This window comes from Megalobrama amblycephala, linkage group LG5 (genome assembly GCF_018812025.1).
Source record: "Megalobrama amblycephala isolate DHTTF-2021 linkage group LG5, ASM1881202v1, whole genome shotgun sequence".
NCBI lineage: Eukaryota > Metazoa > Chordata > Actinopteri > Cypriniformes > Xenocyprididae > Megalobrama > Megalobrama amblycephala.
In genome coordinates, this window is record NC_063048.1 from 1,919,546 (window position 1) to 1,946,745 (window position 27,200).

Consider the following 27,200-nt stretch of genomic DNA (forward strand, 5'->3'; position numbering starts at 1 on the left):
GATCGATCCAGTGAGAACAGATGAAATGCTTCCTTGACTTCCTTGTTTAAGCAGATTACTCAATCTAGTGGAGATTTTTTTTTTAGAGATAGCCGAGTTGTTGAACCAGTCACATTGTCTACATAGTTATCTACTGTTGTCACTTTAGGGCAACTTCACATATTTTCATTTTAAAAGTACAAAAGTACGTAATAGCCAGAAAATGTAATAGTAATAAAATAGTTAATAGCCAGAAATGAAGTAAAACAACAAAAACAAAAAGGTCCTTGTTCAGTGGGATCATTCTCAAAGACGGTGGTTTGAGTTTTGCTTGGACCTCATTACAGTGATAAACATCACCACAAAAACTGAATGTGCAAAATCAGCCTCCACCATCACATGACTTTTGGCTTTTGTCATCCAGTCGCCCTGCCTATGAAGAGGAAGTGTGGCTTCTTCAGTTCCTGAGTGTCTGTGCTTCTTCACCACATCTGCAGCACGTCTCGGTCACTGTCTCTGTGCCTTTCATGTCAATTGATTTCTTGGAAAACAAACTTCATTTAAAGTTATCTACCACTTTTCACTAACTTTCCATTTGATTTTTATGTATTATGGTTTGTGGCGTTACATCCTGAATTACAACCCAAAACACAGTACAGTCCAAAAGTTTGGAACCACTAAGATTTTTAATGTTTTTAAAAGAAGTTTCGTCTGCTCACCAAGGCTACATTTATTTAATTAAAAATACAGTAAAAACAGTAATATTGTGAAATATTATTACAATTTAAAATAACTGTGTACTATTTAAATATATTTCACAAAGTAATTTATTTCTGTGATCAAAGCTGAATTTTCAGCATCATTACTCCAGTCTTCAGTGTCACATGATCCTTCAGAAATCATTCTGAATATGCTGATCTGCTGCTCAAGAAACATTTATGATTATTTTCAATGTTGAAAACAGTTGTGTACTTTTTTTTTCAGGATTCCTTGATGAATAGAAAGTTCAAAAGAACAGCATTTATCTGAAATACAAAGCTTCTGTAGCATTATACACTACCGTTCAAAAGTTTGGGGTCAGTAAGAATTTTTATTTTTATTTTTTTGAAAAGAAATTAAAGAAATGAATACTTTTATTCAGCAAGGATGCATTAAATCAATCAAAAGTGGCAGTAAAGACATTTATAATGTTACAAAAGATTAGATTTCAGATAAACACTGTTCTTTTGAACTTTCTATTCATCAAATAATCCTGAAAAAAAATATTGTACACAAATATTTTGTACAATTGTACACATTAAATGTTTCTTGAGCAGCAGATCAGCATATTAGAATGATTTCTGAAGGATCATGTGACACTGAAGACTGGAGTAATGATGCTGAAAATTCAGCTTTGATCACAGGAATAAATTACTTTGTGAAATATATTCAAATAGTACACAGTTATTTTAAATTGTAATAATATTTCACAATATTACTGTTTTTTACTGTATTTTTAATTAAATAAATGTAGCCTTGGTGAGCAGACGAAACTTCTTTTAAAAACATTAAAAATCTTAGTGGTTCCAAACTTTTGGACTGTACTGTATATTATTACTTTTTATTTATAAAATTGTAGTATTAATTATTTTTTTGCCTCACAATTGTTGAATTTAGACTCATTTATTGTAATTTAATGTCATCTAATCATTTGCAACATTGAGAAAAGTTACAGCATAATTCAAAGCTAATGTCTCACAGTTACTTTAAAAACTCAGAATCATGCCTCCGTTTCTTATAATTCCAAGTCTAGTCATGTCAAGAATTGTCCTTACCAAATATTTACTGGGACAGAGAGCAGATAACAAACACAAAGTGTCTTTGTCCAGCAGTCATTCAGGAATGTTGGCATGTCTGACATGAATCTACTTTTGTTCGGCTATGAAAGTGTCTCTGATCCGTGTTTCACAAACCAGCTTTTGAACTACAAGCTCAGTGAAAGAGACCTGCTGTATTCCTAAGCTAACTGTCTTCTTTAGAAGGATAGAAAATCTTTTGACCTAAAGTGTTTCAGTTTCTGTTCTTATTGTTGAGTTCAGTCTGCATCATGGGAATTGTGGTAGTCCTTCAATAATTGTCCCGCTGACATTTGATCAAATCCTTCACTAATCACACAAGTCTGCTAAAATAGATATTTTGGAAAATAAAGCTCAAGTTTTTACTTCATCCTTACAGCCCTAGCTTTGGCACATGCTCAGTGTTTTGTTTCTTCAGTCTTTTGTTCTGATGTTTCCTGGTATTGTTTTTCCCTGCTTTTGTCCTTCAGTTTCTTTTTGCGTCTGAAACGTTTTCCTATGTGCACTTTGTCAGTGTGGCCGAGTTACAAGAGCGTGATGCTAAACGGAAACATTTCTAAGAGTCCAACATGCATAACAGGTGACAATATGACATTAGTTGTGGTATTTCTGTGCAGATGTGAGAGTTGAATGGCAATTTTTATACATTATGATATCATAGTGAGATTGCATCTGGTGGTATAATGTCAAAATAATTGTTCAAGCTCTCAGATGAAGTACACACTCCTAAACCTTCAATGTTTCTTGTTCAACACCTAAAACTCAAGATCTGCTGCAGTAGAGTGTTTCTTATCCGGCTGTGAAACACACTGCTCTGTGTCGGTCTAATAATTCCTAAGCAAATGCAACTCAATCCCTGTAAGACAAAAACAAACTGTGACTTTCAGCACTCAAAGTTCCCAGGGAACAACAGCATTCATTGATAAAGAACTGGGAAAATTCATTCAGTCCACCAAGTCAGGGTGAATTAATAACTAAAACACCGACACCACAGGAGCCCTGTAGTTCAGACCTCTGCCCACCAGGACCATGAAACTGACATATGCTCCAATCTCACTTCACACCTCTCTGCTAATTGCCAAAGACCAGCTCTTTTACTCATTTTATGGTAATTTTCTAAATAGTTGTTATTATTATGACTAGATTTAGTCAATTCAAATATTTAATTGAAATTCACATCATTTTTCTGTTGTTAATATGTTTGTGCATCAGCTTTTTAAGGAAAGATTGGGCTTTGCATTTTGAGACTTCGGCCAGTCCTTCGGGAATTTGCCGCTGACTCTTAAGTAACATGAGATATAATTTGTTTTTTGTATATCAAGAAGTATATTCTATTATAACAGGTTGAAGGTCCAAATGTCAGTTTCAGTGCAGCTTCAAAGAGCTCTACATGATCCCAGACGAGGAATAAGAGTCTTATCTAGAGAAACCGTCGGCCATTTTCTAAAAAAAAAAAAAATTATATACTTTTTAACCACAAATGCTCATCTTGCACTGCTCTGAGATGCTCCACGCATGACGTAATCATGTTGGAAAGGTCATGCGTGACGTAGGTGTTTACAAGGCAAACATTCAAAGACTAAATCAAACGACGATGTCGGATGATTTTGAAGTTGGAGGAAAAGTATATTAGGTTAAAAGTATATAATGTTTATTTTTTTTAGAAAATGAGCAATGGTTTCTCTGGATCAAGACTCTTATTCCTCGTCTGGGATCATGTAGAGCTCTTTGAAGCTGCACTGAAACTGACATTTGGACCTTCAACCCGTTGAACCCCAGTGAAGTCCACTATATGGAGAAAAATCCTGGAATGTTTTCCTCAAAAACCTTCATTTCTTTTCCACTGAAGAAAGAAGGACATGAACATCTTGTATGACATGGAGGTGAGTAAATTATCAGGAAATTTTAATTACCAAGTGAACTAATCCTTTAACTTAACCCTGTATGCACTCCTTTTTTCTTTTTTTTGAACAAATTGCTTGACTTTTATATTGAAAGGGACTGAAACAAGGCATTTTACTTTAAACAACACCTTATAAGACACAACCGACAAATGCATTGACTATTGCTGTCATTGGAAATCCCTTCAACCTTTAAAAGGATACTAAGACAAAGATATCGCTTTCCTCAGCAGACATTCAAACATTTTTTTTTTTTTTGATCATGAATATAAGATTGACCTGAAGAATAAATGCTGTATGAGATGCAGGTAATACAACCAATGAGTCAGTCTCTCTCATAATACTCCAGCCGGGCCATGAAGTGAATTATTGAGAATGAACTCACACCTGCATTATGACCTCAGGTTCTGCATGAATCGACACTAAACAGTGTTGTCATACTGTAGATGCAAAGACACTGTCCTTTATATGGTCAAGTAAGGTAAAGTCAGTCAGTCGCTGAAACGCAGTTATGCCGGAGCAGCAGGACGGTTTGTGTTCCTGGCGGCCTGCTGTTCACCCAGAACACATCTAAAGGTTAGATGAGATTTAGACAGACGTTTCTCTCCGAGCTGCTTCGCTTAAGCAGCGACTCCCACAGGACATCCCAGGCTTCATCCGCTGCTTGTGTCCTGGTGGGTGAGATTCCCGGGTGTGTTAGTGTGAAGTCAGCGTCATGTTGATTTGTCAAACAAAGATTTGAATTGATCTCTTTTGGTGGAATAATAGGACTCCAGCATGCATCTGTCCTTTATGAATAGTTAAAACTGGCATTGTTAGAGCACAACTCCTCAAATGCAGAGGACTGTATGTCACTGCATTCATTCACACACAGCGGATTGAGTGATAATAGAAGCCAGTGTTCTTGCTTTGTTTTGCAGTGTATATATATATATATATATATATATATATTTATATATATATATATATATATATATATATATATATATATATATATATATATATATATATATATATATATATATATATTTTTTTTTTTTTTTTTTTTTTTTAAGAAAATGTTTGTCTGAGTTCACTTAAAATCAGTTCGCATCCAAAGATGTGTTGCTTAAAAAGCTGGCTTTAGAAGCAAATATAGTAGAAATGAAGTCATTATTCTTACTTGTTCATTGTGACACTAGGCAAAATTTCATATTTTTATTTAGTTTAACTTGATCTACTAAAATAACTACAACTAAATAAAAAATAATAAAAACTATAGACATGATTTAAAGGGGTCCTTGGATTATGATTTCAGTTTTTTAACTTTAGTTAGAAAGCAAAGTTGCGACGCTCAAAGTTCAATGCAAAGAGTTCTTTCTCTATTTATGGACTACAACAAGCTTCTTCCCTGGTTAGTGACATCATAAACCCTCAAATTTACATAAACCCCGCCCCCGAGAACACACAACAAAGGGGGCGGGGCCATGTTGGGCTGCTTTAGAGAAGAGGAAGAGTTGTTGTAGTCGAGTGTTGTTGACATGCCGTCATTTTACGCCGGACTGCTTCACAAACGAGGGTCAATTCAACACAAAAGATGAACATGACGGCACATGCTAGTGGATGAGTTGAATCAACTCCACAGCAACTACATCAATTTATCCACTAACCATTCAGAAACGTCCAGTTTCATTCCTGAATCTCTCCATCAGTGTCGACTCCGGTTTGAACAATGTAAGGCTGAACACCGTTACTGACAATCCTCATTTTGGCTGCGTGAGATTCTCCAGCTTTGTTGTTGTTGAGCTGTTAAATCTCCGCCCTCTTCTGGAAAGGGGGCGGGAGCAGCAGCTCATTTGCATTTAAAGGGACACACACAAAAACGGCGTGTTTTTGCTCACACCCAAATAGAGGCAAATTTGACAAGCTATAATAAATGATCTGTGTGGCATTTTGAGCTGAAACTTCACAGACACAGTCTGGGGATCTTATATTACATCTTCTGAAAGATGTAACTTTAAATAAAAACAGAAACTAATGAAAATGACTTTTACTAAAGTGAAATAGGTTTTATTTTTATGTTTTTATATATTTTTATATTTTCCAATTTCAAAATATTAATAAAACTATAATAGTATCTCAATACTAAAATAACACTGGTTTCTACATACTTTGAGTAAAATGGTGCAAAAACACACTTTAGAAAAATAAATTGGGAAACATTCTTTGAGGATTTTCAGGAAGAGTTACAAAACAGTAGTGGACTCTCAACGGCAGAAGGAAACCTGAGGTTCTCAAGTTTGTCAGGTTGTGTTTCCTTTCTGAATCAAGCATGCTCGGATGTACCATTACTTTTAAAAGCCAAACTCACACTATGAACCAGATCGATGGCTGTAAAGTGAGTGTTAACGCAGCGGTCTGAGTGGAGCTGTTGGTCCCTGTGGCTTTGAAGGAATGATTAGAATGCAGGGCATGATGATATTAGCATGCCAAACTTCTGTACGCGCACAGACATGATAAAACAGATATTTTTGTCAGATGTTGTTGTACAAAAAAAAACACATTTAGTTACATATTAGTTTAACATTTGTAACATTGTTACATTGTAATTACACACAAGTACTGTGTAATGTTAATTAACTACATGCACTTACTTTAGAGGGTTTGGTTTAGGGCAAGTTGCTTGTACACAATTCACTGTTATTACTATAGAAAGTAATGTAATATGTTTTAATTTGTGCTAGAATGATTTTTTCTTCAGTCATTTTGCAAGGTTTATTAAATGAAAATGACAGCATCTTTATATTTGTAATATTTGTTTATGGGCTCATGTATGGCATGTGATGAATGAGCATCAGCTCAGTGTTGTTTAAGGCTTTTGTTTCCCTGGACAGGAAGGAGGACACAGGAACGGTGATGTCAGAATATTTACACTGCTGAACAGTGTTGTCTTTTGCTCTCTCTTCTTCTCACCCTCCTGAATTTGCCCTTAGTCCAAGATTTCACTGTCGCAAAAACTTATCGACGGGCTCTTTTGTGCTGCTCACCTGAACAGACTCTTGTGTTTCTGGCTTTTATTAAGCCCGTCCTCAGAGACGAGCAGAGGAACTTGAGTTCACCTTCCTGTCTGAGTGAACAGCATATGGACTCTGTTCTGCCTGCCGAGGGCCCTTCATGTTGTAATTGATTGATGAAGTCTGTTACATTCGCTTTAAAATATCTGTAGCCATTTTAATTTAGAGGCAACAATCCATGCATTTTAATCACAATCCAATCAAAGGTGCTATGTAGCATGAGCAGTTACTTATTTAAATTAAATTAGATTTGTTTTGCATAATTTTAAGATTTAAGGCAAAAACAGAATCTGACTTTAGCTTTGTGAAATTATGCTACATAAAACATACCTGCACAAAACAAACACAGAATGAACAGATCTGAATGAAAATCTGACAGTAGGTGGCGCTTATGAAACAGCCGTGATAAAGTTTCATTGATTCAATGCTGTAAACAAAGCAGCGCTGCACTTATTAACACTACTTTAATCAGCATTATTTGGAGATGAGAGGGAAAGAAAAAGTCATTGAATCTTTTCTGAAGACAGTCAGTTCCCTTCAGAGATAAACCTCTAATTCAGTATTTATATTTTTCAGTCCTCGGCGTGTCCCGTCTCTGGCCTCGGTTAATGTCCGTCCTGTTTACAGACTTTGTAATACTTCCACACAAACAACATTTTGGGAAATGATTGCAATGCAGTTTACGTGCAAGTCCAGAACAGAGATTTGCCAAAACAAAACAAAAAAAGGCCAATTCCTATTGATGGCTGGTCGACCGGCGTATCTCTACTCAAAACCCAGCTGTTTTAACCGGGGTGTGTAGACTTTTTGGCCCTGTTTACACCTGGTATTAGGATGTGTTTTGGCCGATCTGATCACAAGTAGACGTGGGAGACACATTCACGTGTTTTATTCCGTATCTTTCGACTACTTCTGTCCTGATTTTTTCAAGGGGAGGTTCTATGGGCGGGTAAATGTATGGGTTTACGCATTGGATCAGTAGGTGGACAGTAGACAGTCTTTTGCGGCTGTTTGAACACATTTGACCACATGAACATCTACACTGTGAAAGCAATCCAGTTTTCAACTACCTTTGGAAGTAGACAAGCTCAAAACGTTTAAGACCCCGTTTACACTTGTATTTAGTGTCATCCACTTGTGATTGAATTGACAAAAACGCTTCTTAATAATCTAAACGGGGGCTTTATATCTACTGTAACTCATGCATTATCATTTTCACCTAGTATAAACATGTCCAAATGTGTCTCCGGTGACTACTTGTGCACCATGGTCCAGGACACATCATGACAGATGTTTACACTGTCAATGTGATGCCACATGTGTTTCAGACTAACTCCATATGTGGTTTCAGTGGTTTAGTCACAAAACGTTTTAGACCCTGTTTACGCCTGTATTTAGCAGTGACCCCTTGTGATACAAGCACAGTTATTTTTCTTTTAATATTTTTCTTTAAGCCTGAACTTTTGAGACAAAGAAAGTCATATTCTAAAGTCTACTTTAAAATGCTCTCTATAGTTTTCAGTGGGAGTGAATGAGTTCACTTGCTGTGCTGTTTAAATGCCCACAAATAATGTGTTTGTGCTCCAGGAAGTTGTTTATTAGTCTCAGCCTGAGGTCTTGGTGGGTTAATGGTTTGGTTGGAGCTGTTCCACAGACTCATTTGGCTGATCTGTTTGATCCTGCCTCCTCTGGATTCGGTGGAGTTCCTATTCATCAGTCCTGAACTCTTGCTGAGCTCTGCTCTGTACATATATCCATCTTCTTGGCATTTTCTGAAGATCTTCTCTAGGCATGAACGCATCTCTGATCATCTTCACTGATGCAGTGAAGAATACTCACTTAAATGGGTCATGAACTACATTTTCTAAATTTTATAATGTTTCCTGAGGTTCACTTATAACAGTGCTCAGCGTAAATGACTACACCCCTTCGAAAAGTAACATTTTAAACAATATCTCAGTGAACACAAAATGTTGACAAGACTAAGTTTTATATAACATCTGTTTGACTTATAACATGAAAGTAAGGTCAATAATATAACTTAGAGAACTAAATTTTCAGTTTTACTCAAATTAGGGTGATGCAAAAATGAGTACACCCCACTGAAAGTCTCTGGAGCAAAGCTACATTTTAGACTACAAATGTCTAATTTAACAAGAATTCAACCACAGGTGAGTCTAATTATTCATCACACAGGTGTCCAGCAGACAGTTGACTATAAAAGGGTGTTAAAACCCCATTTCTTACTGTCAGCAATGGCACCACATGGAAGAGAAATGTCACAAGACCTGAGAAAGAAAATAATACAAGAAGATCAGCAAAGCTTTATTTATCAGTCAATATACTGTAGCAAAAGTGGTACAAAAATTTTAAAAAGATGGAACTGCAACCATCTCACAGAGACGTCCAGGTCGTCCAAGGAAGTTAACACCTCGACAGGAGCGTCTTCTGATGAGAAGGGTTGAAGAAAATCGGCATGCAAGTTCACTGCAGTTATCTAAAGAAGTAGAAAGCCAAACTGGGGTGACTATTTCCCGTGACACAATATGGCGTACACTGCAGAGGAATGGCATGCATGGGTGCCGTCCACGAAAGAAGCCTCTCCTAAAGCCCAGGCACAAAAAAGCCCACCTAGAGTTTGCCAGGACCCATGCCGACAAAGATGAAGACTACTGCGACTCTATACTCTGGAGTGATGAGACCAAGATAAATGTTTGTGGAACTGATGGCTTCAAAACTGATGGCATCGCAAAGGTGAGGAATACAAAGAAAAATGCATGGAGCCTACAGTGAAACATGGTGGCAGTGTCCTTATGTGGGGCTGCATGAGTGCTGCTGGTGTCAGGAGCTGCATTTCATTGATGGCATCATGAGTTTAGAGATGTACTGCTCTATACTGAAAGAGAAGATGCTATCGTGCACTTTTCCAACATGACAATGATCCTAAACACGCATCTTAAGCCACTGTTGGATTTGTGAAGAAGAACAGGATGAAAGTGATTCAGTGGCTCCTGATCTGAACCCAATCAAACATCTATGGGGAATTCTGAAGAGACAAGTTGAGCATCACTCTCCATCCAGCGTCCAGTCTCTAAAAGAGCTCATTCTTGAAGAATGGAAAAAGATAGATGATGCAAAATGTCACTTGGTGCTGTCATTAAAAATCACGGAGGCTGTACAAAGTACTAGATGTAATAGTTTTTGTTGTGGGGTGTACTCATTTTTGCATTGCCCTAATTTGAATAAAACTGGAAAATGTGTCATCTAAGTTATATTATTAACCTTACTTTCATGTTATAAGTTAAACAGATGTTATATATTATATAGTCTTGTCAACATTTTGGTAATTGTTTTTGTGTTCATTGAGATATTGTTTAAAATGTTACTTTTCAAACTCATTTACGCTGAGCACTGTATAATGATCGTAGGATTTTTACATCACAACTGTCATCATTTAGAAATAAAAAGGCATTTTGTACCCTGATTTGAACACACTGTTCAAATAGGCGTGTCTCATTTAAACAGAAGTTGCTATAGTGTTTTCTTCACTGTTGTGACCTTTATATCCAAGTGAAACATGAGAAAATGTAGGACGGGCTTGATTTTGAGTTAATATCTGTCACTGTTTGTTTGGGATTATTTTACAGTTTTTATCTTGGCTTCACTGAATCCTGCAAAGGTTTGCGTTTTTGCACCATAGTCACTATAAGCGATCCAAGACTGGAAAAACTCCCACAGTGTGTATTCAGCTTTACTTTGTGTGTTTGCTTGGTTTACATTCCATTTCACCATTTTTTTTTTTTGTGGATTACATTTGTTTATTTTATTTTATTATATCCTCACCCCAAAGCCACATTCACTTCACATCCGGCCCAATATGATTTATAATGTGCACGACTGTAAACTTTTTCTTAGAGGATAATGACCATTTAATCTCTAGATATTGTGCAAATATTCAATTCAAGTGAGCTAAGTTAATGTGATATGTTAGGCATAAATGTGGTTAGCCAATTGTAATAAATCTAGTGTCCAGAGCGGAAAACAAGACCCATCACCAGGATCTCCAGCTTGACCTTTGTGTTTCCATTCAGACCAAGTCTAAAACACACCCAGAACATTCCAGCTCACAGAGCCACAGCAACACTGCTGCAGGAGTCAGTCTGTTTCAGTATTCAGTGCTCAGCACGGACCATCACATGACTCTAGGTATCAAAGGAGCCCTGAAGATTGTATAAACATGTTTTGGGGTTGTTAAGGGGGAAACCCACTGAAAGTATTTAATAGTAGCCTTCTGGAAATCATCTACTGCTGAGCTTCAGGAGAATGTTTTTCTGTCTAAAGGCCTGTTGATACTAAGAATTGAATGAATCACAAATGAAAGATCTATTCATCAAGAGAGAAACTAAAACAAGTGGAAAGTACACTCACTATAAATGGCACCTGTCATGCTTTTTTGATTTTACCTTTCCTTTTAATAACAATCTGTTATAAAGTCTAGCCAGAGTGAATTTCTTCAACATAAAACCCTTGCCTGAAACGTCTCGTTTGTAGTCTCACCATTATTTCCATGCCACATCATTAGGGTTGGGTATTGTTCAAATTTGAGTGATTCTGATTCCGATTCTGCTTATCGATTCCTAAATAAGTCAAACATATTTATTCTGTCTTTTTGCAAAACATTCTGTTGCAGCTGAAAACCAAGAACAACCAACTAATATCTAATATACATTTCAAACATTATTAAAGAATAGCGATAGCACAAATTAATACAACTGATCAAAGTTCAGAAACTGAAGTCAAATGTAAAATAACATTACAAAAAATTACAAAAGATTTTCAGTTAAGATCAGTGAGTAATTTTATTTGTCTTTTGTTTAACATCAATGACTCAGACGGCAGCAGGTTTATTAGGCTGCTGTCACCTTTAAGAGCTAATGCACGGATCCAATATACTGATACGCATGCGTTTTCTTTCTCGATTGTTTACTTTCACTTAAGACATTAAGGATATTTTGACTATAATTTTGTGTGTTTCTCCATTCAAGTACAAGAAGAGAACTCAATTCAGTATTTGTGTGCCAAATTGATTTATATTTCACATCATCTTTGGCTACAATGGTCTAACATGACATTAAAATGCGCACACAGAAATCGATAAGTGGAATAAAAATGTTACACTTTTCACAATTTTATCAGAGGAAAAAAAAAAGATAAAAACAAAAACTTAAGATGGCCTAACTGCATAAGTCTATGTATATTTCACTCACATTTTGGTGATCATATAATAATGTCATTGTTAAACACTTATTTATTTATGTTTTGTTTTGAAATGCAGAAAAAAATATAATATGCAGGTGTCTCCTATAATAATAATAATAAGAAGAATATTTCCTGGAAATCCCTCATTACATTGTCCACTTAGAGGGTTAGTCCTCCCAAAAATGTCTCACCCGTATGTCGTTCCACACCCGTAAGACCTTCCTTCATCTTTAGAACACAAATTAAGGTATTTTTGATGAAATCCATTGCAGCAATGTCACCGAACTTCTCAAGATCCAGAAAGGTACTAAAAACATATTTAAAACAGTCATGTGATTGCAGTGGTTCAAGCTGAATATTATAAAGCAACAAGAATACTTTTTGTGTGCCAAAAATAAAGTAAGACTTTTCAACAATATCTAGTGATGGCCGATTTCAAAACACTGCTTCATGAAGCTTTACCAATCTTTTGTTTCGAATCAGTTGTTCGGAGTGCCAAAGTCACGTGATTTCAGTAGTTTGATAAGCGATCTGAACCACTGATTCGAAACAAAAGATTCATATTTACAGGATTTTTGGGTGAACTAACCCTTTAATGTCAGGCTGTTGTCATAATGATGAAAAAAAAAATAATAATATTAATGTGAGTGTTGGTTCAGTGTTCTTCAAAATACTAAAGAAAGAAAAGAAAATCATAAAGGTTTGGAACGAGAGGAAATGTTCTTGTTTGGGTCGACCATTCCTTGTCATTTGACTGGTCAAAGTAAACAGCTCTGATTTGGTAATGTCAGTGCCATTTGTCCATATGCAATTCTTTTGCAAGGTATTAATTTTGTGTAGATTTACTCAGAAGATAAATTAAGCTGTGATAGAGACGATGTGCATGGCATAAAGTTAGGTTACTAAAGATTTGCACAATAGATTTTTCAAGATACTGAGTGTGTTGAGATGGCTGAGGAATATTCCTACAGACACACGTCCCTGAACTACTGTACAGTGTTGAGTTTCATGAAGAAGAGTCTGGAGCGCTGGATCACGGTCTCCCGGTGAAAGCTGGGCCGATGGATCAGAGATGACCCTGGCATGAGTAACCTCTCACAGATGGAGGGAATGAGAGGGAGGAAGAGGGAGTGTTGTACACAGAGGCCTGAACAAACAGTTGAGGATCAGAAATTCCTCAAACAGTCTGCCGTGGGCCGGATGTTCTCACTTCTGCAGAACCGGGTGTGGTGGGATCTGTAAACACTGCTCTTTGATACGGCGAGAGAGCCTGCTGGTTTTGCACCAATTATGTATCTCCATATTATATGTAATGCAGATCTCTTAGTATTGTTTGTTTCTGTATTATGTCGAAAAATCTGTGTGATCAGATTCAAAGTTTGGGGTCTGCAAAATTCTTTAATGTTTTTGAAAGTCTCTTCTGCTTGTGTGATTTTCAGCATCATTACTCCAGTCTTCAGTGTCACATGATCCTTCAGAAATCATTCTAATATGATGATTTGCTGCTCAGTTATTATTACTTATTATCAATGTTTATTTTCTGCATAACATTTTTTGTGCCAGACTATTGACCGGTAGTGTGTTTTACTTTTTCGTTTCAGTTACCAATAAGAAACCAGCACAAGTTTTCCTCACAAAGGTGAAGCAGTTTGAGGGCTCCTCATCTTTTGTAAGGAGATCTCAATGGACCATCAGTCAGCTGCGGCAGGTCAACGGCATCGACTCCACCCGAGTGAGTAGATTGGGCTCTTTCTCCATTTCCATCTTTGTGAGATGTTTTGATGGTATTGATCTTTGACTACTTCCCTTCATCCAAAAATGTTTAGGATTGCCCTGAGTTTGACTTGATGTTTGAGAATGGATCTGACCAGTGGATAGCAGGTTCAGCTGGAGAGAAGTGCGTGTTTGTCCAGATCCTCCATCACACATGTCAGCGGTACATTCCCGAAAGAAAACCTGACTTTATCAACTGCCACTCCAAACTGTTGGGAGGTGAGAAGCCCCAATCAGACATACTGTACTCTCTCTCCTTCAGTATACTCTTTTTGTGTGTGTTTTTTAAATAACACCCGGTGTGATCTTCTGCTGCTGTAGCCAATCAGCTTCAAAGTTCTTACTCTTGCCTTTCTCTCAGTTGAACCAGTCTGGCTATTCTCCTCTGACCTCAACAAGGCATTTTCAGCCACAGAACTGCTGCTTACTGGTTATTTTCTTTTTTTTTTTTTCAGACCATTCTCTGTAAAGATTTTTGTGCATGAAAATCACAGTATATTAGCAGATTCTGAAATACTCCAACCAGCCCGTCTGACACCAACAACCATGACACGTTCAAAGTTACTTAAATCACCTTTCTTCCCCATTTTGATGCTCAGTTTGAACTTCAGCAGATCATCTTGACTATGTCTAAATGCCTAAGTGCATTGAGTTGCTGCCATGTGATTGGCTGATTAGATATTGCGTTAAAGAGCAGTTGAACCGGTGTACCTAAGTGGCTGGTGTTTCTCTTTGTGAGGTTTGGTTAGTGGTGGCTGAAATTCATCTTTATGCGCAACTGCCAGCCAGCATGGAGAGCTTCTTAAGACTCCAGAGACACCAGCAGCTTCAAATACCTGTTTGCTGCTCAACACTGGCTTATTTTATAGCTGCCCTTTTAATGCAATTAATTTTTTTGACAGGAACTTTCCTTAATAAGCCTTTATCTGACTTTGTTCTGCTGTGCTCTAAATCACTCACAAATCTTATGATAATTTGATAATCTCCATTCAGTTTCACAGAACATTAGTTGTTTTCATGCCTTTTGCACAACATTGCACCATTTCATGCTTTTCATCTTCAGAAAGATCTTTCTTCCTCTCCATATTGCATGAGAACTGTGACTTGCTTAATAATGTGAAACAACCTCTAAGTAGGGTTTCCATAGATCTGGCAAATTATTTTGTCTGAATTTGATACCAATTATCTAAAAAGACATGGATAAATAAACAAACAAACACTTTCTTAGAAAAACTAAAATCTGAATGTTTATTGTACTGAAATCCTGAAAAAAAAAAATTGAGTCTTTATTGTTTTAAAGGGGACATATCATGAAAATCTGACTTTTTCCGTGTTTAAGTGCTACAATCGGGTCCCCGGTGCATCTACCAACCCAGAAAACATGAAAAACGACAACCCAGTAACTTTGTTTTGGTAAGCCTTTCTCTGCAATCGTGAAAAAACGAGCCGCTCTAATTTCACTCCCCTTGTGACATAGGAAGGAGATCTTATTATAATATTACCACTCCTTATTATAATACCGCCCCTTATTATAATATTACCACCCCTTAATCTGCATGTTTCCACCCATAGCATCGCCATTTTATTTTCACAAGTGACAACGGTGTACCAGTTCTAACGCCATGGCAAAAGTTCGATCAAAGCATGTTAACTGTTCTGTCGTTGCTGTACAGACGAGCACTGAACACTATTTAGAGTCTCGTTAGCTTGGAGAGCCTGAAGTTGACCCTGACAAGATCGATTGATTAAAAAAAGGAGCGTTTCTGTCAAAGCGATATTTTGGAAAAAAAATGTTACACCATTCCTCTTCCAACTTCTTCCTGAGTCTCTCCATCAGTGTCGACTCCGGTTTGAACAATGTAAGGCTGAACACCGTTACTGACAATCCTCATTTTGGCTGCGTGAGATTCTCCAGCTTTGTTGTTGTTGAGCTGTTAAAGCTCCGCCCTCTTCTGGAAAGGGGGCGGGAGCAGCAGCTCATTTGCATTTAAAGGGACACACACAAAAACGCGTGTTTTTGCTCACACCCAAATAGGGGCAAATTTGACAAGCTATAATAAATGATCTGTGGGGGTATTTTGAGCTGAAACTTCACACACACATATTAACATGTGAAAGTAGGAATACATCTACACAGTTGTTTTTCTTATTAATTTTACTCTCTGCATCTTGTTCTGATGTTTGATTATTGCTAGTATCTCATAATCACATAAATCAGGTTTTCAAACTTGAAACGTAACACCATCACCATATTTGAATTTCAGCTCCAGCTCTTCCTCAGCACTTGATCCACAGTGATACGAACAGTAATGGTGGCGTCAGTGTTATCGTATCAATCTCATCCTTTGGAAGTGCATGTAAAGTGGATTTGCTTTGGCAGCAGAAAACAGCGTCTTCTCCACATGAACACAAACCAAACTCTTCCAGTCTCAGATACAACTACAGTGTTTGAGGGGCAAAGTAGACATTGTTCCCAAAACTGTAGGCTGGCATTATGCAAATTTGTAGCAATCCTATGTAAGCCCCAGCAGGATGTGAGACTGGAATTACGGATGACTCGTTTCAGGCAGTTTTGCTTCTTTCTTTTGGGAGACAATAAATCCATTTATCTGCACATTGATCTTCACAGAACTTTTACATTCACAAACAGCTCTGTTACACACATGAAAGGTCTTATCAACAAAAAGCATAATAGAGGCACTTTAAGGTAAACGGCATTGATGTGGGGTTATATCTAGATTATTTGTATATTTGTTTAATCAGAACATGTTCTAGAATGCAGTGCCACCTCTAAAGTTCATTTGTACGCTTACAATTAAAGTGTTCTTCTGTCGAGGACGGTGCTGATGCTATTTTAACTGTGTCTTGGGGGAAGCACCCTTCCTTCTCTTGCCTGCCATTTATTCCTCCCACTTAATAAATAACAGCTTTTAGTGTTGCTTCTTGTCTTTATTCTTTTAGTCGCGGTCTGACTCACAGAGAGGACGGACTGTGTTATTGTGGGAAATAGAGTTGCGGTTGCTGTGGGTTCAGAGGCCTGGATTCTGTTGCCTGGCAGGGTTCAGTTCACTGATCCATTTAAAGCTGAGCAAACATGAACACACCTGATTGTGAGTTGAACGTGATATAATGGCTTTGAATGTTTTAGTCACACTCTAGATGAAAAGGATATACAGAAGCGTCAGGTGCTTCATTTAGGGGTTCCCATCATGGGGTCATTTTATTAATTTTAATAAAATGTTATGAATTGAACAGCTCATAAACATACTTTATCAGTAGAAATCTTTTTTATATGTAAGGACATTGCTTAAGGCTTCTTTAAAACTGATTCAAGAACTCTAGGTTTCTATACTGAACCCCAATCTAGCTCATAGGACTCATTTCTTAACAGGATTTTATATTTTACATTTATTTTAAAAGTGGTGATCTCAGAGTCATCTCTAGAGTATAGAGTAAGGTTGAATCTTGTGAAGGGTGTGACACTGACTCTGGTGCTCTCAGAACACTGCTCTGTTTGTTTGAGCGTCCAGACCAGCCTGACAACACTAGCTCAACCAATGGCATGGTTTTGAGGTGCATTTATCTGTTGACTGATGGCAGTTGAGAGGAGGTGTTTGAGAATCACTGTATTTCTGTAAGACCGAGCCTTTCTGGCCCCTCCGGTCTAAGTCTCACACCAGTGCAAAACAAATACGGTGAAGCTGCTCAGGTGTGGGACGAAAACCGTGGGGATGTCACTACAGGACCAGATCCATTCTCAAAACTCCAGGGATAGATACTGGAATAAATGACATGTTGTGGTCAGTGGGCATTCATAATGCTGGTGTAACGAGGCGGGACTCAGGGTAAGATCCATCTGCAAGCTTTTATTAAACAATGTTCGCAGTAAAACAGGCAATGGTCAAACAGTGGCAAACAGGTATGGCAGAGAGCAGGCAGAATCATAGTCGAGGAACAGGCAATGGGTCAGGGCTGGCAGATAACAATCGTAAATCCAAACAGAGCAAACGGTCCAAGGGGCAGGCAGCAGAGAATCGTACACGGGGAACAGACAGGATCAGAAACAGGCAGACAAACAAGAATAATGAACGCTCAGAAATGTAACAAGAGTTAACAAGACCTCGCAAAGTGTGTGAGGTTGTGTGTGTGGCTTAAATAGTCCAGATAATGTGCTGCAGCTGGGTGTGGTGATTACTGATTGGTGAAGTGAGTGCAGGTGATTGCCAGGGAGGATTGAGGGAAATGTAGTCCGGGAATGACTGAGAACGTGACAGCTGGAAGCATTTCATGACATAATGTCAAATTAAAACTTTTACTTTAAAGTATGTTTAAATCATTATGTTTTAATAATTAAAGTACACTTATCTTAATGTGATAAAGCACATGTAAAATACTTGATTATAATTTAAAGTATTATAAAGTGAACAAATTTTACTCATTCTCTGTGTTACTTGGACCAAGAAATTCATGTTTATTTGTCAGCTTTTGCCAGCTCCAGGGCTTTCTTGAAAACTACAGATCATATGACCGCAATTTTGTATCTCCGCACACAGATAGTCAGATCAACTATTGTCAACTATTGTAAGGTTTATCACTGAAAATTGTATCGTACTAAACAGCATTATGGTAAAAATGGCAATAGGCCATTACGGCAATAGGTTTCTTATTTGTATGCGATGGCGTTCGGAGGGTTGGCCAGGGCTGACAGAAAAGCAATTTCTTTTCTGTGTTCATGCTCATCCAGTTTGAAATATTGACTTCAAACACAGAAGTTTTTCAGATTGTTCGTTGCGGCATTTTCTCTGTTTTTATGATTCTTTGCAGCCTTTAGTCATTGGATACTTCACTGGAAACCCAAAGTAACTCACTCCCGCTAAACGTTCTTGCAAATTCTTGCACCTGAGAACAATACAAGGCAACACAATTATGATTATTATAATACTAAAAGTTTACTATGAAGTATTTCCTACTAAAGCAAGTATTTGAGGTAAGGTGGTGCTGCCCCAAAACTTTTTGAATGCGGCAAACATACTGCTGTTCTCCACTAATGCAGAATCCAGTCAAAAATGAATTACTTTATAATATGAAAACATGTAGTGTAGTGTATATATACCGTTTCATTGTCTGTTTTTAAGGCCGCATCTGAAGTGTCCCGCTCTGTGCAGCGCACAGTCTCACGTGTCAAAACAAACTCCACGAGGAGTCAGTGATAGTTTTTATTTCACCTCTAGAGGCTGCTTTTGTACTGTATATGAGAGAGTGGGGTAAGATGAGCCATTTTTACAGATTGTTATGGATGAAAGATTGTTCAATCAACTGGTTATCTGTGCCGATTAATCAGCAAAAAATTAATCAATCAGCCCAATCTGGCAACACTGGACTCTGGTCAAGCGTATTCATAGCAGACTGGTGTGAGTGACCCTGGACGCCAACATACCCAGTGCATCATGGGTGTTGAAGTTTTCTTACCTATTTGGTAAAAGACTTTTTTCTCTAGTCAGGTAGCACTGATTTCAACATTTTGTTTTGCCTTTCTTCTGTGTATAGGCAGCCAAGTTTTATTGAAAGCCCATTTTTCCAGTGGTGAAGTGCCCCTGTACTGAATTACAATGTCATCTTTACAAATGTGTAATTACAAAAGTGTGTAATTGAATACATGACATACATGTTTAAATATAAATTACATTACAGTGTATTTTATTTTACCATTAAATGCTTGTCAGTACCTTCAGCAAAGACAATAGAAGTAATTCCATATAAAGATGCAATTAAATCCTACTTGAGTGGGTCAAAAAATCTTTTCATTTAATTGTATGTAACATGCAATTAAATGTCCAAAAAGATTATATTTAAAGTAAGATATTATTTTAGGGTAAATCTTTTTTTTTTTTTTTTCTTTTAGAAGTATGCTGAAGTGTACTTCTTTTCAAGTATAGTGCTGTTACTTCTACTGTATGTTCTGTCAGTGTTTTTTCTCAGCTGGTTTCCTTCATCTCTGTAGGTAACAGTATCCTGCACGAGGCGGCAGACAGTGTCAGCAGTGCAGTGCAGAAGGCCAGTCAGGCGCTGAACGAGCGCGGCGAGAGACTGGGACACGTGGAGGAGAAGACGGGCCAGATGATGAACAGCGCCCAGCATTTTGCTGAAACTGCACACAAGGTGAAATTAGGTTTTCTAAAACTTGATCAAGTGAAAAACTATTTGTGTTGCTTTGCTGCCTTCATGTGGCGACTGCACAGACACACTGCTGCTGTTCAAACGTTTGGGGTCGGAAAGGATTTTTCAGGATTCTTTCAGGATGAAAAGAATAGAACAATATATATTTGAAATAGGAATCTTTTTTAACATTATAAATGTTTTACTGTCACTTTTGATCAATTTAATGCATTTTGCTGCTTTTGATGCATTTTTAATGCACTTTGCTGAATAAAAATACGGTAATCATTTTTATTTTAAAAAAACTTTTGAACAGTAGTGTATGGAAATGTATTTCACCCTCAATGCATTATCAAATTAACCAACATATTGAGATTATGTACCATTATGATTGTGCTCACTGACCTTATTAGACATTTTTTACTGTAATTATACAGTAAATTTGCTCTCTCTCCCTCTTTTTCTCTCTTTAGCTTGCCATGAAGCACAAGTGTTAAACCTTTGCCATATTTTTGGAGAATCTGATATAAATCCCTCACCCCTGCGATCAGAGACTGTTACGGGATGCGCATGAAGTATCATATGAAGAAATGAGGACATTGTGTGTGTCACACCGTGGCCTGTCAACACGGCTGGAGCCTTGAAAAGATCATGCCTTCTCTAACCATAGATGGGATTTTGGGTCATTGCAAGCTTAATCAAAGCCTTATTCCTATGTGCTGCCATATGACAGATCATTATTATAATTTCAAAAGATTCCTACAGAAGATGTAAAAATGTAAGGTTCAAATTCCTGCTGATATATGATATCCCTTCTAGATTGTTTGATAAGTGCCATCAGGATCATGAGAGAGTCTTAGTGTGTGAAATTATTAGAAATATATTTTTTTGTAAAAATCCTTCTAAGGATTTTGTAAAAAATCTCTAAACTTGTTCTTTTTTAACATCATTTTGTTTCTTCAAATGGCACCATATGCAAAAACTTATTTTACTGATTTATTTTTACTATTAAAATAAAGTTCCTAAAGACAAATTTTAATAATGTAGTGCATCTGAAGTGTTGAAATATCTCCAGAACTGCCCTGAGAAATGACAAGACCATGAGAAGTGTCGCGCTGCAGTTCACGACGGTTGTGCCTTAACTGGATGTTAAATTCACATGCAGTGCCAGAATGAGAGGAGATCAGCTGATCAGCTCAGCAGTGCACCAGTGGAAGAAAATATCATGCAGCAATGGTCATACTAGTCTACAAATTTAGTTTCATTTTATACTGTTGGATAAACATGTGATGTTATTTCTGAGGTTCTTAACGCACTTCAGTTTGCCCTCACAGCTCACAATACAGATCTAGGATCAGCCAGAGCGACTACATAAACACATGCACTCATGCTACAAATATGCATAAACTCAGTGTTTTGTCTACTAGAGAATTAACAAGGTAGTGAGAGATATATATATATATATATAATTAAAATCACTACCTTGTTAATTTCTGCCTTGAGTTGTTTTGCTTTTTATGTTGCCTTTTGACTTTTTATAAGAATATTTGGTGTAACATGAATGTTTACACGTAGCTATCATAATGTATTCAAGTAATGATTTAAAGTATTACAATTTATCACAGCCTGAATTAGCTGTGTCAAGCATGTTATACTTTGCAATATTGTTTTCCCATTTGATTGTTAATGGATTACAGAAAAAGTGACCAAAGTCTGTAGTGCTCAGTTTTATGTGTTGCGTTTAATGCAGTTGGTTGAAATAATAATAAAAAAAAAAAACATTTTAAATATCATATAATTATAATATATATAATTGATTTTATATGTGCTTAAAACCCTGCCTTAAAATTGCATAGAGTGTTCAGAACACTGTTTCACTTCTGTCATTTGTAACATGATTCATAGCTTTGTTTCTGTTAAGTGGCATCAGTGCTCATCTGGTTTGTTTTATGGGTGTTGAGAACAGCTCTGATGCACTGATGTCTGCCTTCAAGGCCGGGAAATACTGCCAGAGAATGTCATCATTGTCAGAGAAAAACAAATGAATTATGAAATTGTCATATGCATCCCAGGCCTAGACGATGTCACATGCTTTCATGATGAAAACCCACCCCTGTTTGTAGTGATCTAACCACATTTCTGAGTATGTAGAGTAGTGATATGCTTGTCGCTAGTTGTAAGTAAAAGTCTTTTTTGTTTAAAGGGAACATTAAGATATTGTTTAACCATTTCAAATGTGCCTGTGCTACTGTGTGGTAATGGTAATAAATGATGATAATACATCTCGTTGCCCTCGTAAGTACATTTGAAACCCTTGTTCTTGTGCAAGAAGACTTTCAGGATTATGTGATATCAAAATCAGGAACTGGTTTCAGTTTGGCTGCCAGATGTCAAGTGTTAATGCGTGGTCTTTTAAAAAAATAAAATCAACAACTAGCCAATTTAGATTTTTAGTACATAAAATAAGTGTATACTTGTGGGTAGTTGTTCGGAGTGTAAATGGTGATGGGGGAAAATGGGATTATATTCCAATCCTTTTGCGTTCTCTTGCAAAACTTGCATTCACTCATAAAACTTGAAATGCAAAGTTTCACAGGGGAAAGCAACTCTTTTGCTTCAGTGCTGCGTCTGGCATTGACACTATGGGAATGTCGATGTCTGAGGAATATAAAGCCAAGTGATCATTGGCAGACAGCAGTCCATGATGTCACAGTGCCCGTGAGTATGAAAGGACACCTGAGTCACACTTCATCAGCTTTTTTTTGTCTTCAGGGGCCACTTGATTGTACGAGTGTGTGAGACAAGAGTCTGTTGGAGCTGAATGCGCTTATTAGGTTGCATTTGCGGTAAGATCTCTGCTCTTGCTTGATTTTCTCTTGAGGGATAAAAATAGTGTTTAAATGGAGTGTGTTCAGCTCTCAAGGGTTTTGAAGGCCCTCGTGGCGATTTATTCACAGTAAGAGACTCTGTTATTGCTCGATTCTCTCTAGAAAGATAAGAATCTGGTGCTTGCACAGACCGTGTTCGGCTCTCGAGGGATCTCAATGCATTCATTGTGATACGTTGGCTGTGGGAAGCTTCACCTATGCTTGACTCTCTCTTGAGGGATGATCGTCAAGCATCTGCATCTGAAAATCTTTCTCCTCGATGCTTTGATCTCACAATGAAGCAGTCGTAGAGATGTTTACAGAGCTAGGGTCAGGCATAACATCATGAGCACTGATTATTATAACTGATTATCTCTTCATCACGGCACCTGTTAGTGGGTGGATATATTATGCAGCAAGTGAACATTTTGTCCTCAAAGTTGATGTGTTAGAAGCAGGAAAAATGGGCAAGCGTAAGGATTTGAGTGAGTTTGACAAGGAACATCAGAACTGCATCAGCATCGTGAGCATCAGACCTGGAAGAAGGTGGCCTGGTCTGATGAATCACGTTTTACATCATGTGGATGGCTGGGTGTGTGTGTGTCGCTTATCTGAGGAACACATGGCACCAGGATGCACTATGGGAAGAAAAAAATGGTTCAGGAATGGTTTGAGTAGCACAACAACGAGTTTGAGCCTTCAAATTCTCCAGATCTCCATCCAGTCGAGCATCTGTGGGATGTGCTGAACAAAGAAGTCCGATCCATGGAGGGAACTTTTCCAGAATTTGGATTGTATGTTCAGGGATGACGGGTTGATCAGCAGACATGCTATTTATGACTGGATGTAACTTTTGATTCTTTGCAGTAAAAGTGGCTCTCCTATTGACTTTGTCCTATCAGCTCTCATGACAAAAATAGTGAAGACCACTGATTTAGGGGCTCCATATAATTGACGGTTCATGGTTTAAACAGCTTTTTGTAAATACTACTGTAATTATTATACATGCAGCTGATATGACATTATGATACTTAAAAGACAACATGGAATATTTTTCATAAACATTATGGAAAAAGGGTTACAAGTAGACTAACAATTTCCCTATGCATTCATATAAATGACTTTAAGTACTGATTTAAAAAAAAAAAGTCCCTGGTCACATTATGCATCAGTGAACCTTATGTCATGTTGATCCAGATCCCACATGTGTTTTGTGGTCTATAAAGACTTGCAGTAGCACTATGGGAGTCTCAGATGAAATGGGTGTAAATTTGTCTGTAAAGTCTTTTAAGCGCTGTACTTGTCGCCAGTTATGGAAGCTTTGGACAATTTGCCATTGTTTTGACTCCGAAAAAACTGGCGTCTGAAAATTCTGATGTTTGATTGTTGTGAACATTAAAGACAACTGACTTTACTGAGAGGAATGCTTTTAGATTTACTTTTGGACAGATTTTGTTCCAGATATTTCTTCTAATGCTTCTACATTTATTGGCAGTGTTTGTTCAAAAACAGCTTTGCTAAGAATTTTATTGCTGTGTTTTAATGTTTGCTCAAATCTCAAGTTCAGAATAATTGATTTATTGCATGATATGTTTTTTTTTTTTTTTTTTTTAAATGAATCACATCACATTTTTAAGCATTTTTCTAAAAACAAAAAAATAAATAAATAAATAAAGTTTCTGTTTTTTGCTGAGTATCATATTTGAGACACTACACTCTAAAAAATGCTGGGTTAAAAACAACCCAAGTTGGGCTGAAAATGGACAAACCCAGTGGTTGGGTTAAATGTTTGCCCAACCTGCTGGGTAGTTTTATTTAAACCAACTATTGTTTAAAAATTACTGTATTGCTTAATTAAAATGAACCCAAAGTAGGTTGGAAATGAACATTTATTAATGTTCAATGAATAATTATTAAACAATAAACATTTATTAAATTGCTTATTAATAAATTTATATTAATAAACTATTAAACTATTAAATTTATATTAACAAAATATTAAAGCTTATTAATAAACATTCACCTTTTGTCTATTATTGTTGCCTCTAATTGCATCTGGTTTTTAATTTCCCAACTATTTTGGGTTCATTTTAAGCTAGCCATATAGCAATTTTTAAACAATAGTTGGTTTAAATAAAACTACCCAGCAGGTTGGGCAAACATTTAACCCAACCGCTGGGTTTGTCCATTTTCAACCCAACTTGGGTTGTTTTTAACCCAGCATTTTTTAGAGTGTAGGCTTTTATTGCTCACATAGTCTAATATAGTGAAAACATGGAAGAAAAGCACCTCAGTTTTATTCAGTGGTTCTCTTTTAAATATATATAAAAAATTATTCTTATGTTTTTAAAAAAAAAAATCAGTGCAGATTTGACAGCAGAAAGACACGTGAAGCACGAGCTGAAGGAGGATGTTTGTACAATTACACTAAAAGATCTTTAACTTGATGAAAAAGTCTAAACTATCAATCAGACGACAGAAGAACAGGAGGAGATTGTGTGTGACAGACAACAAAGTTTTGATCATGTTAATAATTTAAAGCATATCAAATATGATACAGTAGGCTTTATAAGGTAGGGTTAGTGTGTTCACATGTGTGCATTGAGGACGGGCCGCTGCCGAAGTCACCTTTGAGCTCAGAGTGATCTGGAGATGGGAGATGTGACGCAGCGGTGAGCAGCTGCCATCTCTATATCTGGCTCAGAATCTGCTCATGCCTTTGGCTTCCTGTTGAGTGCAATGTCAGCCGTGCTGGAGTAATCATTAATCCAATGTACACACACCACTGCTGTCGGTCCACTGCAAACATACTCTGTGTGTGTGTGTGTGTGTGTGTGTGTGTGTGTGTGTGTGTGTGTGTGTGTGTGTGAGAGAGAAGAGGGCAGGATGATGCAGTGATCTGTAGAATACAAGCAGGAGGAAAAAACTGTTTAGATGAGGCCTGTTTTGAGAAAAAATGAAAAACTTTTATTTTGCTGCTCTATACATACTCTGAGCAATGGCATCACTCAGTCCTTCAATGCTTCAGTTTGCATTATAAAATGACTCAGCAGTCTTTCTTATCAGCAGATTTCAGCTCTTTCTGAACAAAACCAAATAAGTGGCAGCTATGGTTTTTAGTGATGTTTCAGGCATTATGGGATGGCATTTTGATGGCTGTATGCCAATCCTCAGCTACTAAACTCTGCTTTGTCCTTTATATCAGAGGTCTTCAGCCCTGCTCCTGCAGAGTTTATTTCCAAACTTCTTCTGCAAAAGAGATCCTGAAGAGCTTGATTATCTGCTTCAGGTGTGTTTGATAGGGCTGGAACTCAAGTTTGTAACTAATATGTTTTATTCACTGTATATAGTAAGGTAACATGCAGTTAATCAATTCATTTTTACTCTCTTTTTCCATTACAATTTGTATTATTGATTAGGAGAAATGTCTTATTTAAGGCAAGACAATGAATAGGTAAACATTTGAACCAGGGCTTAAAAACAAAAAATAAATTAACATTTTTAAAGGTATTTTAACAATTCTGTTCATGCAATTCTGTAACATTAATGTTTGATTAGAAAAAAAAAAAAGTTAATGTTATTATTATAATATTCTAGTCCAAGCCAATACAGCATCATCTTTTATAACACAAGATTTTGGCCAAACGTATTCAAGGACAGGAAAAACAGTCAGTTAAATGGTGTAAAGTAATTTTTCCAAGATATTTGCTGCTTGGTTAAAAACTACACTACATTAAATTGCATTTTTGATTGGAAAAAAAAAGAGAGAAGTCACGTATTTTATTATTACATTCAGAAATAATGTAAAATAACCTACCGGTAAATAAAGCGAAATGTTTACAAACATTATAAACATTTTAAACATTGCTTTAGGTTATTTTAGTTCTCCTCACTCCACAACAAATCCTCTAATGTTGACAGCATTCAGAACAGAGCAAGAATGAAAAATATAAGTACGTCAAAACAAACTCATCAGACACAGAAACCGGCGTTGGGCTCATGATTGGTTGACTGCCAAATAAAATATTAAACAGAAAGATAAAATAACATTATTAACCCGTTAATTGCAATTTAAAATAAGCGTTTCGGTTCAGAACAATTAAACTTGATTTTATTTCCTTTTTTGTTTATGTTCCTGTTAAAATTGTTCGTTTCCCATTTATTTTTCGTTCCTTGAACCGGTTCAGAGCCCTGATTTGAACTAATCACTGTCACCTAATCATATCTAGAGTGAATCTGCATATCATTCCAGGACAAAGTGAAGTCAAGTGGAGAATATGAATTTAAATCTACAGACTCAAAATGTGTATTTTGGATGTTTTCTTTCCACTAGCCATAAAAAAGCCATGTCAAGGAAGCAAAACAGCCCGAAAGTGC

At 36.9% G+C, this 27,200-nt stretch overlaps 1 protein-coding gene across 1 annotated transcript in view; it reads left to right on the top strand.

The window, feature by feature from the left end:
• Positions 1 to 22,238, top strand: part of stxbp6 (syntaxin binding protein 6 (amisyn)) — a 35,620-nt gene extending 13,382 nt beyond the window's left edge. Inside the window, exons 3-6 of the mRNA XM_048190364.1 lie at positions 13,629 to 13,759; positions 13,854 to 14,019; positions 19,802 to 19,959; positions 20,430 to 22,238. Coding sequence (XP_048046321.1) covers positions 13,629 to 13,759; positions 13,854 to 14,019; positions 19,802 to 19,959; positions 20,430 to 20,453 — 479 coding nt within the window. The 3' untranslated portion in view covers positions 20,454 to 22,238. The remainder of the gene's footprint in view (positions 1 to 13,628; positions 13,760 to 13,853; positions 14,020 to 19,801; positions 19,960 to 20,429) is intronic.
• Positions 22,239 to 27,200: the final 4,962 nt, after the last annotated feature.